This window comes from Panthera leo, chromosome F3 (genome assembly GCF_018350215.1).
Source record: "Panthera leo isolate Ple1 chromosome F3, P.leo_Ple1_pat1.1, whole genome shotgun sequence".
In the NCBI taxonomy this organism is placed as follows: domain Eukaryota; kingdom Metazoa; phylum Chordata; class Mammalia; order Carnivora; family Felidae; genus Panthera; species Panthera leo.
In genome coordinates, this window is record NC_056696.1 from 36,973,423 (window position 1) to 36,988,765 (window position 15,343).

The 15,343-nt window shown below is 34.5% G+C and overlaps 1 protein-coding gene across 4 annotated transcripts in view; it reads right to left on the minus strand.

Annotated features, from left to right (window-relative positions):
• Window positions 1-15,343, minus strand: part of DENND1B (DENN domain containing 1B) — a 254,427-nt gene that overhangs the window by 174,927 nt on the left and 64,157 nt on the right. For all 4 annotated transcript variants that reach the window (XM_042925713.1, XM_042925714.1, XM_042925712.1 and 1 more), the window contains one exon: window positions 9,728-9,771. In XM_042925713.1, coding sequence (XP_042781647.1) covers window positions 9,728-9,771 — 44 coding nt within the window. The remainder of the gene's footprint in view (window positions 1-9,727; window positions 9,772-15,343) is intronic.

Below are 15,343 nucleotides of genomic sequence, written 5' to 3' on the forward strand. Positions count from 1 at the left end.
GAGATGTGCTACATGTTAAAACAACATAAAAGTAATGGTCATGATGATGATGAAATTAGTTTGGCCTTGCAGATCTCTGAGATATGTCTTAAAGTATCAGTTGTTCTGAAACATGAGAGGCCACAATTACATCAAACTCAAAATGTGACTTTTGTCTGTCTTGTTTGATAACACCTGACTCTGAAAAGAAGTTATGATAATTATTAAAATCCACTCAACCTTGATGGGTTTGCTTCCTTGGATTACTAATGTCTTTGCCTACAATGTAAAAGGTTATTCTCACCTCTTTGTGCCTCCAAGATAGCCAAAATTCTGTGTTGTAACAGAATACTTTCTGCACTTAATACTGAGTTTACTATGTCTTTTATTAGTTAAGGGGAGAAAAAGTACAAAAGTTCATTTATGAAATAGCTATTCAATAGTATTCCTGACCATATTTATTTTAAATATTTTACTGTCACTTTGATTTAACAAATAACCAAGTGTAGCTTCTTGGATCCCATCTTATTCAAACATTCGAATCTTCTAACAGCTTTTTAAATTTTGCCTTCCCAAACTCAGACTCTGAATATGAAAAAAATTTTAAAATTTCCAGGATATGTTTTTATAACTAAAACTATTTGGAGACTTCCTAGAGGTTCTTTGAAAACCACAGAGATCTTTTCTTTTATATTATAAAATGAGATGCTAGAAATAATTTGGTTACAATAAGGGTTGCACAAAAAAACACTGGAAAATCAGAAGAGATGCTTAGCCTGCACTATGTTGAACTTGCATATGTAAATTTTATGAATATGAGTAACTGAGAAATCATATGCTTTATGGGAAGTCCCTAGAGATACACCAATGTCCTTGCTATCCATAATGTGTTTTGCTCTCCAGAAAAACAATCAAATCTCTTATGAAATAGCTCTGTTAGGCTTTCCTATACTTATTAGAGTTCTGGCAATACTTTGCTCAATTATATTAGACAATAATATAATATTGCCAGTTATAAGTTCAGTTATTATTTTAAACACTTACTTGGCCGTAACTTTTACTTCTTTATTCTATATACTGGCATCTTCTAGGCCAGTAGTCCTCAACTAGGTATGCACATCAGACTTACCCATGAAGTTTTACAAAAATACATTTTTCTAGGCCCTACTTCAGACATCCTAAATCTCTTTACTTGATATTCCTGGTACATTCTTGCTATATTATGTCTCAGGATTATTGTATGCTGTATCTCAAGATTTTTTCTCTACACAAATTTTGTTCAGCTACCTTTATACATCAGATATAACTTTAACTCCTTTGAAAACAGGCTAATTTCTTCTTTCATTGTCTCTAAAACCTTTTTGATTGGCTTTATTATCTTCAATTTTCATATAATAGAAACAACCAAATTTTCTTTTCCATATTTTATTTTTATTATGAAATCTCACCAGACCTTTCACATTTGTTTTGGGTTTTTTTTTTTTAAATCAAAGTAGAGTTGACATACAATGTTATATTAGTTTCAGGTATACAACACAGTGAATTAACAGTTCGATATATTATGCACTGCTCACCATGATCAGTGCAATTAGCAGGTGTCACCATACAATGTTATGACAATATCATGAACTATATTCCCTATGCTGTACTTTTTATCTTGTCTATCTTATGCCCATCACCCCCAACCTTTTACATTTGAAAATTATCAGTAATACATTATGATTAACCCTCTATCATTTACAGATAGTTTAGTTTTATTTCTGATGCTTGCCTTAAGGCTCTGCTATAAGCTACAGGCCAGAGTTTGTGTTTTTAACAAATAGGTCAGTCTCAGAGCCTTGGAAAAAGGTTGTATCAGGTATTTCAAACTACTGACACTTCAAAGAATAGTCTCTGATATACAGGTCTTTGAGCTGACATCATTAGGTAACTTTCAGGCTATTCCAGTGGACTGGAGCAGGACTTCCAAGACTTGCTTTGGTCAAGAAGCAGAAACTTCCATGAGACTGTTTAGGCAAAATCCAGCAAAACAATAATTAATTGAATTGTACTGAATAATAACGAGGGCAATTTTATTGTTTAAAATATTAAGAATGCCGTTTAATGATCTATTTTCTGGACACTTAAGGAAGCCCTTCCTCCTCTTCCTACCGTCTATAACCTACAAAAATTTAGTAAACTCTGCTACTACAAACTGAATTATGTTTAAGTTACATCTTATTCTCACTGATTCTCTCCCTCCCCGAGTTCAGAATTTCTTACTAAGTTCCTTCATTTTTCCACAGCAATGTTGTTTTCTTTCATAAATTCAACAAATCTTTCTTTCTACCAGTATATTACTGGAACATTGATTGCACTACCAAGACCTTAAAAGTGTCATTTTTGAGAAAGATGCTTGTTTAATCAGCCATGCAAAGGCACTCTGAAGGAACGAAGATTACCTGTACTTATGGAGCCTACCAAGTCCTCCCAGAAAAAGTGTCCTAATGCCTGGCTACCGGATCCAAATTGACAGGTGTTAAAGAAAGTCCCTTCCTCATACACCAGGAACCTTAACAAATTTTGCGAATCTTGAGAAGAGAAGAATTTACCAAATTTTTAGGGAGTACATGTAAAATCTGGGAAAGATATTTGCTTGGACTTAGTTTCCCTAGCTTTGGGATAGCAAGTAACAGGGGCTTTTAAAAGTCTGATCTGAAATCTTGTATGAAAACTTTAGGAAAAAGGTTAACTTTGTAGACTCAGCAATTGTTCTACACTGCACAGTTTGAAGTATGTAAGTTCACGGAGGCCTGTAGCCTAAATTAACACTCTTGCTGCACCCATGCAAATAATCAGGCCAAACCTTTAGGGACATGATTTATTTTGTTATCTAGAATAATCTTTCTTTGAAATTATTATGCTTGCAAGAGGAAGAGGAAGACTATAGGAAAAATTTGTGAAAAATTGAAATGGACCAAAAGATTACTGGTTGCTTTCAATGGGAAACAAGCCATTGCCTGACACACTCTTCTAGGGTCTCTGGGCCTTTCATCGTCTTGAAGCTATTTTACAACCCTAAATTGTAAATAAATGATAGCAATACAAATAATATTTATCCACAGACATGTATCATAGAAAAATATTTATCCACAGACATGTCTCACAGAAGGACAACTGATTTCCCTTCTCCCTCACCTTTCCCCATGTGGATAAAGCCACTTTTATGTCTATTTGTACATTTATTACAGCATTCCTAATTTGTCTATATCCTACTGAATAATATACAGCATTTTGTTCATACCTTCAATCAATTAATGAGTTTTAAAAAACTTCAAAATAAAATGTTAAATCTGTATTAGAGTCATGATTATATTTTCTTTTAAAAATTACTCTTTAATAGTAGTCTCAAATACATTTAGTCTAATGGGTAAGTAGAAAGTAAGGAAGATGACAGATATAATAAGTGCTATAATATGGAAAGCATAAAATGCCAAGGGAAGTCCCAGGAGGTACATTCAATCCAGACCTGTGACATAAAGAAAAGCCTTTGAAGGAAACGACCTCTAAGCCAAGACCAGAAAGACGGGCAAAAGAGAGTACAAGCAGGAGATTAGCATTTCAGACAGAAAGACTCACATGTTCAAAGAATACAAATAAATGGTACAGAAGGGAAACTAATGTCCAATATAAAATACAGACCACTTTTTAAATAGATAATGGAAAGGGAGACAGAAATATAGGAGGCTAAAGATGTAAACAAAGGACTCGAAACAAGAAAACTTGAGGGTGTTAAGAAGCTGAACCTTATCTTGAAGATGTCAAAGGGGAGTCGGCTCTGGCATCAGTGTCTGGCTTGAAATAATGGCTCTACTACTTAAGAGTTGTGTGGCTTTCACTGGGTAAATTAAGTATTTTGTAGTTCTGTTTCTTCATCTGTAAAATGGGAATTATAGTAGTCCCTTCACTTCACAGGGACATTATTCGGATTAAATGAGCAAATACAGGCCAAGTACCTAGAAACTGCCTGGCACATTGTAAGAAACCAATGACAGTTAGCGATAGGAGTAGAGTATTTGTTTTTTAGAGAGATCATTCCACTGTCTTTTAGATCATTCTAGCTTCACTGTGGAGAATAAATTAAATAGGGACAAAAACAGAAAGAAGAGTTGGGAATATGTGAATTACGGACAGGACTCCAGAAATAAAGAGAAGTGGAGAGATTTAGGAGACATAAACGAGCCACAAACAATAGGGTTTGATGACAGATTGGCAACAGCAGTTGGGTGAGGGAAAGAGAAGTAAAAAATAAATACATAAAGTCTCTGGCCTGGGAAAGCAGCTTAAGTGAGAGCATTCACTGAAATAAGACCTACAAAAACAAGTACTCCAGGTAACTCACATTACAGGTAACACAGCAGGCACAGTAATACAAAACTGAGTCGAGAACACAAAAAGAGGAATGCCACAAAATATCACAGAAGATAATACACTTCAGTTGCATTATGGAGAAGGTACATCAGAGAAACAGGGAAAGGTCATCTGAGGCATGTGAAAGGGCCCAGGAGCATAATGACCTGCAGTTTGTGTGAAAATAGGAAAAGTACTGCAAAGACTGAAGGTAAGTAAGAAGTATGACCCTAGGGTCAACTCTTCCTAATCTTCTTTCCTATCTAAAAACTGAGCAAAAGGTCTTAATGATTTCTGATGCCTTGGCCATTACTAAAAGATCATGGCTCCGTGGTCCCATGACTTCTGCTGATAGCCACCCTGAAAAAAAAAGGAAATCTTAAACACAGTTTAAGATTTTCATAAAAATAGCTAACTAAAGGGTAACAAACTTTTGCCAGTTAAACAGCAAATACCCACTGTGGTCATCAACTAATGGCACAGAAATTTCAGAAAGTCAGAAAGCACACATCAGAGAAGAATTTTTAAATATTAGTATCTTTTATGCTATTAAACTATAAATCTTCCTGAAGGTCTATAAAGCAGGGAAATTTTCAAACTTGTTATTCACCTATAAAAATCACAGTCTACAGGAGCGCCTGGATGGCTCAGTCAGTTAAGCATTCCGCTTCAGCTCAGGTCATGATCTCACAGCTCGGGAGTTCAAGCCCCACTTACAACTCTGTGCCGACAGCGCAGAGCCTGGAGCCTGCTTTAGATTCTGTGTCTCCCTCTCTCTCTCTCTCTGCCCCTCCCCGGCTCGTGCTCTGTCTCTGTCTCTTAAAAATAAATAAATGTTAAAAAAAATTTAAGTGACAGTCTACATAAAGCAGGTTTATCTATGCCTCATCATAAATTAATAAACATTTGTGGCTTTGCAGTATTTTAACAAACTATTAGTTCACACTTACGGAATGTTTTCTACATGCCAGGCATGATGCTGAGTCCTTTACAGACTTCAGATCATTTCATTCTTATCATAATTCTGTCAGATCAGTAAAATCAGTCCCATCTGGCAAATGAGCAATTAAGAGAGATTAAGTCCCTGCCCAAAGCAACATTTCTCACAATCTATAGAGCCACTATTTAAACACAAACCTGTTTGATTTCAGCATTTATAAGATTTTATTTCTGACTCTCCCCTAAAAGTATATTTTTCTCACAAAGACTGACTCCTCTCCTACAAGAAACATAGACTAACAATGGTCCAAAGAGGGCATGGTATGAGCTATAGAAATGTGAACCCTGAAAATGACAAGCAGAGAGCAGGGGGATTAAGTATTCTGCAAAACAGCCTCAAGCCATTAAGCATAAAAATGAACAACAGAGAACTAAGGGCAAAGGAGAGAGTATCTTGATAGCAGCAAAAAGAAACAAAATTACTCCTTTTATACAGAAGCCTGAACCTCTCCCAGATGTATGAAGAGACACTGCAAGTACCAGTGGCATGGATGGGCGTCTCCTGCATTAATCTTCTCAGCCAGAGCCCTCAATGTATTTGCAAAACACAAAGTGGACATCAGTTCAATCCGTTTAGCAATCCTCAAATTGGTGACAGCTTCGTACTGCCCCTGGCTGTAAACACTTCTCCATTCTTCTCCAATCCCCAAAGTCCCCTTCCATCACTCAGACTAGAGGTAATTCAACATTTCCTGGAGTGTCAAAAGTCAAGTTTCGTCCTCTCGTCACTGTTCCTCTCTACCCCATGCCCCCCAGAACACCCCTGCCTGAAGCCTCCCTCTCCCCCCTTACACTCATCTTCATGTCCACGCCTAATGTAACCAACTCTTTCAGATCCCTCAGATGCCCTCAGCTGAACTACTACAATAGCTAAACTAATTTCCCTGTTTCTGGTTTCTCCCACAACCAATCCATTCAGAAACCTCTTCCAGACTAATCTTCCTAACCTACTTATTTTGTTATGTTACACTTTCCTCAAGTTCCTTTCAAGGACCAACTCTTTAACAAGGCCATTGATGTTACCAAAACCCAGCCCCATTCACATTTACAGTTTCATCTCCTACTTCCCTCTACAAAATTCTGCACTGTACCTCCCACCACAAAAAAATCAAAACTCCTGAAATGTAATTTTGAGGTCCCACTGGCTCCTCCACCAACTAAAGAAGGAAAATACACCCGAGGAGCAGGTAATAAACCAACTTTGGTTTATTGACGAACCAACAACTCTATGTAGAAGAACCAAAGGATAATGAATTGATATTATTTCTTTAGATTCAATCACACCCTGATTTCAAATTATAATGATACTGAGGGGGGGAAACTGTTATGATAAATTATTTTTTAAGTTTATTTTGAGAGAGAGAGAGAGAGAGAGAGAAAGAGAGAGAGAGCACAAGTCGGGTAGGAGCAGAGAGAAGCAGAATCAGAATCCCAAGCAGGCTCCGCACCATCAGTGCAGAGCCAGATGTGGGGTTTTAACTCGTGAACCATGAGATCATGACCTGAGCCGAGATTAAGAGTCGGAGGCTTAACCGACTGTGCCGCAAGTATTTTCAAAAGAGTTAAAATAAAACAGGTGGGTAGGATTTGGGTCAGCATTCCAAACAGAAAGAATATAGTTTAATTGCTAACAGCACATGATTTTGAATCAGACAAACTTGCCTTCAAATCTTAGCTCTGCCTCTGATAAACAGTGTGATCTCAAGCAAGTTTCTTAAGCCTCAATTTGGAGGATAATTACTATCTCCTAGCAGTACTAGGTGAATTTGAAGATAAAATGAATTATGTACCTAAGGCACACTGTATACTGCCCAATACATATTAAGAGCTAAATAAAGAGCTTTTTAATTATTATTATTACTGAAGCATATCTCAGATCCAGTGAAAAGGCTATTTAGCAAGAAGCAGACAGTATATGACAATAGTAAGCAGTAAGAATGAGAAATATACAGAGTACCTCAACCATCTGTAGTATTCAGAATATTCACCAAAAAACATGTAACAAAACCAATCTTCAAGGTCCTTGGCTAGATTCCTACGTAAAGTTTGGTTCCTTTGGATATAAAGTGGTTAAACAAAATGGTATCGAAAGCTCCTTTCAGCTCTAACCTTCAAAAAAGTGTGTAACTGCTGTGAATTGGAATTCTGCATGTTCATCACCATTACCTGGTGAACTGCTTTTGAAGTGTGCAAGGGCTTACTAATGTTCCACTAACCTCACAAACTTGGGGAACAAAGCAACATTTCAACCCCAAGTAAAAAATTCCTAACCACCAGCCAGTCACAAAGAAGGACAGCAACAGTTGCTCTCACTGAACAACTTACTGCAGCTGAACTCGACAAATACATGACTACCTTCATGTGAACCCAAGGTGAGGAGTCTTCAGGTCTCCTAGGAATTCTCAGGGGCAGTTTAAGAGGGGGAAAATAAAAAACAAAACAAGACGTGACCTGAACAGGAGGTCTGTTCTTGGGTCAGTGGACAAGAAAGAATCGAGAAGACCAAAAGAACAGTATTTCAAAATGCTAAACTGAGTCAGGAAGGCTCTAATCTAACTATACATTACTTGGGAACAAACCCAATTATATGTCATATGTCCAGATCATGTCTTCACTATTGGGACTTCTGCATACTTAAGATATTTATAAATCTATTCTTTCTCTAAAGAGCTAAATCAAATTAAGAGAGCATACCCCTCTTTTTATGTGGAAAATAGTCAAGAGCTGCATTATTGAATTAATATTAACATGACCATTTACTGATTTTTTTTCAGTGTAATTTCCTAGTCTTACCCAAAGATTTCACATGCAGAAAGCTATCCTTCCACATATCAAAATCACCTTTCTATATACTTATTTCTGAATAAACTTCTCTAAACAAATATTTTTCTGTATACTTATTTCTGGATGAATTGCTTTAAACAATATTTTTATCAGCTTTCATTTTTATAAATTATGAGAACTGTAAGAATCATATCTGTGAACTTAGGAGTTAGCTCATACTAATATCATTTTATAATTTTAACAGTGATGAGATTGTTTTATCCCACTGTTCTGCAGACAAAAAAAATAAATAAATGAATCTGCTTAGCAGAGTTCCAGGAAAGTGCCGATTTCTATAAAAATTAAAATTGGGAGGTGCCTGGGTGGCTCAGTCGGTTAAGCGTCCGACTTCGGCTCAGGTCATGATCTCGCGGTCTGTGAGTTCGAACCCCGCATCGGGCTCTGTGCTGACAGCTCAGAGCCTGGAGCCTGTTTCGGATTCTGTGTCTCCCTCTCTCTCTGACCCTCCCCTGTTCATGCTCTGTCTCTCTCTGTCTCAAAAATAAATAAACGTTAAAAAAAATTAAAAAAAAAATTGGTATTTAACCATGTATTATATAATTCATTTCAAAATGATAAATCTATAATATAAATTTTAAAAAATTTCTATTTACATAGATCATGTCAAAATAATGCATAATTTTGGTCAGACTAAATACTTAAGGAACTATAAAAGACTGTAATTTAAAATAAAAATGGAATAGGGGCACCTGAGTGGCTCAGTTGGTTAAGTGCCCAACTTCAGCTCAAGTCATGATCTCACAGTTCGTGAGTTCCAGTCCCATGTCAGGCTCTGTGTGGACAGCTCAGAGCCTGGAGCCTGCTTCAGATTCTGTGTTTTCTTCTCTCTCTGTCCCTCCCCCGACTCATGCTCACTCGCTCTCTCTTTCTCTCTCTCTCTCTCTCTCTCTCAAAAATAAACATTAAAAAAAATTTTTAAGTACAAATGAATTAAATTCATTCTGAATTCTCTTATTTTCTTTTAAGAGTCATTTTTATTAAGAAAGATAAAAATTATGTAAAAGTAAAAAATAAGAATTTAACTTATATACGTAAATGATTCAGACATTACTGTAACAAGCAGAGAACTAAATCACAGATTTATAGCCGTTACTACTTACTTCAAGTAGACAGAAATAATAGAAGGGTATTCAACAAAGTATGGTATTGTCAGGTTTTTTTAACAGAAAAAAATTTTAAATGTTTCCAAATATATTCCATAGAGAAATCAAAAGAGTGTAAAAATATGTTGAAATTATAAACATTCAGTTCTTATTAGTTTTAATACAAGGGCTTCTTCATCACCCATCTACTTGGTAACTTTAAAAGATTTCCCAAACCAATTTGACAATAAATTTCATTAAAAAAAAAAGAAGATTTTCCATATACATTCTGAACACATGGCTTCTTTTTCTTACAGTTGGTCAAGAGAAAATACGTATAGTAATTCATATGCTAGAGTAGTTGTTGCATTAACAGTAGTAATAATCATAGTACTCCAATTTTAAACGGTTTTAAACAATTATGTGGTTCCAACCTGGTCGCCAAAGTCCTCTGGGAATTTCCACAATACCACCGGATCTGTAAATAATTGACACACATCATTAAACAGAGGCCAGAGAACACATTTACACCAACATTCTTATAAAACTATCTTAAAGTTGTCAAAGCTACTTTTAAAATGAATTTTTTAATTTTTCTTTAAATATTACAGTTGATTAGGTTAAAAATAAAGTATTTTGATCTTTAAATGACCTTTAGGAACAGGAACAAATAAAATTGGTAACTTAGTTAGATTATTAAAAACCATTTCCATAACTCACTTTTTTATTTATATACTTTAGTTTTAAGATTCTGAAATATGAATTTTCAGATTTAACTACACTGAACACATTACCTTTAATTTGAAAAGAAAAATAAATGTGTTAAATATGTAATCAAATATATTATAGTTCTTAGAAATTAGACCAAGATATATCACCTTAAATTTCCATTTAAAATCCTAAATATTTAAGAACACCTATTAATGCATGCTTTATATCAAAATTCACTTTTAAGATTCCATATTTGCAACTCTATAAAGTCTTTTTTAAAATAATATAAATTGGTAGGTATAAAGCATCAAGCTTACTTAAAATATAATTGATATCCGCAGGGCTTTTAGAGAAGTTTTTCCAATATATTTTATATACTTATTCATATATAAAAACCAATGTTATCTGATAAATATTCCCACTGGCTTTTCATTTCCATTGTTTCTCTCAATGTTTCTTTTCTACTTAGTATATTAAAAATAAGCCCTTTTAATTAGCACTAATAAACATTTTGGTCATGTGCTTTTTAATTCTGTCAAAAAAAAACCTTCTGAATACCTATAGATGTACTTTCCAAGGATAGTGTACAATGGATAATATTACTTCTGAAAAAGCCTTTGAAAGCTCAAGACAATGTAAATAACAAGTACCACTGACACAACAGGATTTGAACTTCACTCCAAGCAAAAAGACTCAGTAGACCAAAGATATCACTTTATGCTCTCAAAGTAAAAAATTATAGTTCTATTCCATTTTTCCACTATTTCATGTTGCTTTTATAAAAATATAGTCCAAATTTCTATATTATTATATAGAATTTCTATATATTATATTTCTATATATTATAGAATATATAATTTCAAGGTTTTAATTCTAAAACTCAATAATTACCTAGCAATATTTTTAGCATGAGCTACCTCCTCTTGCTGTATTACTTACTAAGTTCAAAAGAATTTTTTTCCATTGTTTTAAATTAAAAAGAAAGCATACTTTCTATAATTAACCTTTTACTTACTAAAGAATAAAAGGTTTCCACATAAGTCAATAAATAAGAAATCATTTAACATCATTAAATCTTACATAAGATTTAATCATCTTATATAAAAATAATGCATTATAAATTCACAAAGGTAATATTAAATGATCATGCCTTCATGTAAAACAAAGTGTATACATTTCTAAAATGAACGTGACATGCGTTATAGGACACCTACAAATACTCAAGACATGGAAGATTATGTTGGAAAATACTTATGTGTGAGTGTTATGTTGGAAAATATACACGTGTGAGTTAGTTTTACCAAAATGGTAGTTATTAGGATTTGAATCTCATAAAATGAAAGTTATATGATGGAATCTTCATGAAATATTAAGTTATTACTTTCATAAATGTAATACACTAATGGTCATATAAGCAAATCAATTATACAGAAATGTAAAATAGTTCTTTCTTATAATTAACAGAGTTAAAGAGTTTCAGTGTGAGTATTTACAATATCCCTTTGAACAATCTCAATTTTATAGCTGTCATTTATGAAAATGTGTTTGATAAATTTTTTACATTTATGTCTTAAAACTAGAACATTTATCTTGTACAGATAATGGTTTGCCCCTGTTCACAGCATTTACCCAAGTATATTTTACTAACTCCCTTTTTCTCATCCCCCATTATACTGCTTTCTTTCTGTATCATCTGTTCTTTCACAGAGAGAATGAAGAAGTGAATTCATGAAAACAGCATCTACTTGTTTAATTATTTATTGGAAAATATCCTCTTTTCACTAAATGAAATTTACACATCAGCACTCAAAAATTTATTGTAACATAAATCCATATTTTGAAATGGATTAACTTAGATACTGCCTGTGTTGTTAGATTTATGCCGTATCTGACACATCTCTATAACAACTTTTCACGAGTACTGCAAAGGAAGAAAAAAAATGGCTCTGATAAAAACTATTATAACCTATCTTAAATTTATGCACAAAGACTGAAATTTTCTATTCCCTAAGGATTACTTTCCAGATACCAGATCCGATCTGGCAATGTTAGGTCAATTTTATGCTTATTTTATGGGTGAAAGGATGAGAACTGCTGGCAGAAATCACCACTGCTGGTGAGAACCGATATACACTGTGCTGTTCTCCTTACCCACGTCTGCCAGCAATTCAAGGGAGACTCTGTGTCTTAACGTGAAAACAACCTTTGCTACCTACAATCTAGAAAACAAATAAATATGAAAGGAAGAATACTTGATTTGTACATAAATGTAGTTAATCTTTTATTGATTGATTGATTGATTGATTGATTTTTGAGAGTGTGTGTGTGTGTGTGTGTGTGAGCAGGGGAAGGGCAAAGAGAAAGGGAGGAAAGAGAACACCAAGCAGACTCTGCTCATGCCCAAAGCCGGACATGGGGATTGAACTCATGGACCATGAGATCACGACCTGAGCCAAAATCAAGAGTCAGACACTTAACCAACTGAACCACCCAGGTGCCCCAACATTTTATTTTAATAAGAGATTTTACACTGTAGTAAGGAAAATATAAAAATTGTATGAAATAAGTAAATTTGGAATAAGAGTATTTAAAATATTATTTGTGCAAAACCATCACAAATATTCCAAATTCATGACTAAGGCTTTTTTTTTAATGTAGGGTAAGGGGCACCTGGGTGGCTCAGTCGATTAAGCATCTGACTTTGACTCAAGTCATGATCTTACAGTTCGTAGGTTCGAGCCCTGTGTTGGACTCTGTACCAACAGCTCAGAGCTTGGAGCCTGCTTCGGATTCTGTCTTCCTCTCTCTCTCTCTGCCCCTCCCCTGTTTACACTCTGTCTCTCTTCAAAACTAAATAAACACTACAAACAATTTTGGTTTTTTAATGTAAGGGTGAGATAAATTCAGCAAATTTTTTTTTCCTTTTTAATCAGGTCTTTCACATTTTCTGGCCCCTAATTGAAAACAATAACTAAAATAATTTAAAATACCAGGGTAATAAAACTATGAAATTAAAACATGCAAAGAAAACATTTTAATTTGCATAAACGAATAGCATTTACATAATTTTGTGGCATTCATAGATGAGTATCTTTAAAAATATGTATTTATAAAATCACAGTTCAGAGACCAAATACTTTTGAAAGGTAGAATATATAATATTAGTAAGTAACTTGATGGAGTATAGCTTTCAGTGTTTGACTAACCTACCTTGCAGAATCAGAATTTTATGAATGAGGAAACTGAGGCCAAAACAAGGAGTCTTAGTTATAAGGCTAGTCAATGTGAGAGACTAGAACCTTCTTAGTTGAGATGTAAAGAGCAGCGATTTTAAGTAATTTCTAGAATCAACACATTTCTCTGTCCCGTTTAAGTTCAATTTATTCCATTCAAAAATCTATGCAGTGCTAAAGAAAGAGGAAAAGTCCCTGCCCTCCAAAGTCCTATAGCACACCTGGAACTCTCCAGTTTTTGTGCAAACTATTGTTTTAAACAAGGTATCCTGTAGAAACATTTGGACTGAACTTGAAAATTCACTGGCTTAATAATTGAAAAAAAAATTCTTAATGAAGAAATGGTGATGTCTTTTGAATGTAAATGAGCAAGACTCATTAAAGAAAATATGTAATTTTATTCTTCCACTGATAAAGATATAATGGTGAACTAAACAAAATCAGGTCTCTACAACTTATAGAAAATAAAGCATCTAATATATATAATGCAATAAAATTTAATGAGTATTATACTAAAAGGACAGGATACTACAGGACAACATATGGAAATCTAATCTAATTTAGAGTCACTAAGCTACTTAGGAAGGAAAGTACATGTAAATCAATGTCAAGCAAGCAAAGGATGATTTGGGTTCTAAAGTGGGCAGGGGACAACATTTCAGACTGGAGAAACAATATGCAGGAAGTCTTGGAAGTTAAGAGAAAGAACAATGCACTCTAGAAACTGGAACAAAAAACAAGTAAACTATCTAGAATGCAGAGTGGAAGGAAGAGAATGTCAAGGGATGAAGCTGGAGACGTTAGGGCCAGACTACAGAGTTTACAATGTATGCTGGGTATTGTGGAAAGCCATTAAAGCAGATGATGATATAAACCAAAATCAGAAGTAGCAACTAGACATAAATAAAGAATACAGCAAGAGTGTATGCTGTTATGAAAATCAAGGGAAGAAGTTATATCTAAGAAATTCTCAAACAAATGTGGCAAAACAGTAAGCAAGGTGACAACTAAAAAATGGTAACTATATGTAAAGCATAAAGCCATAATAAAATGAGATTCAATGGAAGGATAGGAAGGAGAAAGCAGATTCAGGAAGATTATGCAGTGAGTATGAATAAGGAAGACAGTGTATGGAGACAACTTATTTAACAAAGACTGTACAAGGAAGATGAAAGTAAGTAGGAGGAGAGCGAGATGAAGCTAGATAGATTTGTCTTGTTGTTTTCTTTTCGTATGGTGCAGACTTGAACATGTTTAAATGATAATAGGAATTAATGAGCCAGCAGAGAGCCAAAAAGAAAAGAGATGATATCTCTGAGAAGGCAGGAAGAACGGGATCCTGATCATGATAGTGAGATGAGTCTTGGAGGGAAGCTGGAAATGTTTTCCATTATTATAAGAAAAGAGAAGATATGAACACAAGATTTTAGAATCTGTGGTGCAAAAGCAAAAGTTTTGTGTAAAAATTGCCAATTATTTTCTGTAAAGTAGGAGCAAAGCTCTCTGCTTAAGAGAGAAGTTGTTGGCGGTTTAAGGAGGAAGTGTGAAATAACTGTTTCAGGCATAGTTGAGCACTCAATTTGGTAGGCATCCAACCTAGTGTTTAATGGCAACAATGTGCTATTTCCCCATCATCATCCAACAGTTTAGGCAGAGGAGATAATTGGTAGATTCAGTCAGGGTTGAGGTTTCTGTCAGTCATGAGTGATGGAAAGAAAATTTAAACAGAAGAGTAGTTATAGATATGAATTGCTGATTTAAAGCCAATAAAAAGGGAAGTGAGGTTTTCTTTTTTCTGTAAAGTCCATTATTACTAAATGTTATACCAAGTCATGCTAATGCATTTTAAAACAGTATACTTTCAGTAAAAAAAAAAATCTGCTACATATATCTGAAGAAAATTGGACTGAAAAATAAGGTAAAATCAATACGTGGGGCATTTGTAATTATGAAATCAGGTGGCTGAACTTCTGGTCTTACACTAATGAATAAAAATGCTTTCGGTCTCTGATCAGAGGCAGGTATTGAAAAAGAGAAAATCAATTTCCCTCCTCTCCTCCCTATCTCCTACTCCTTCCCTCCCAAGTTTATCATGTAAGTATCATT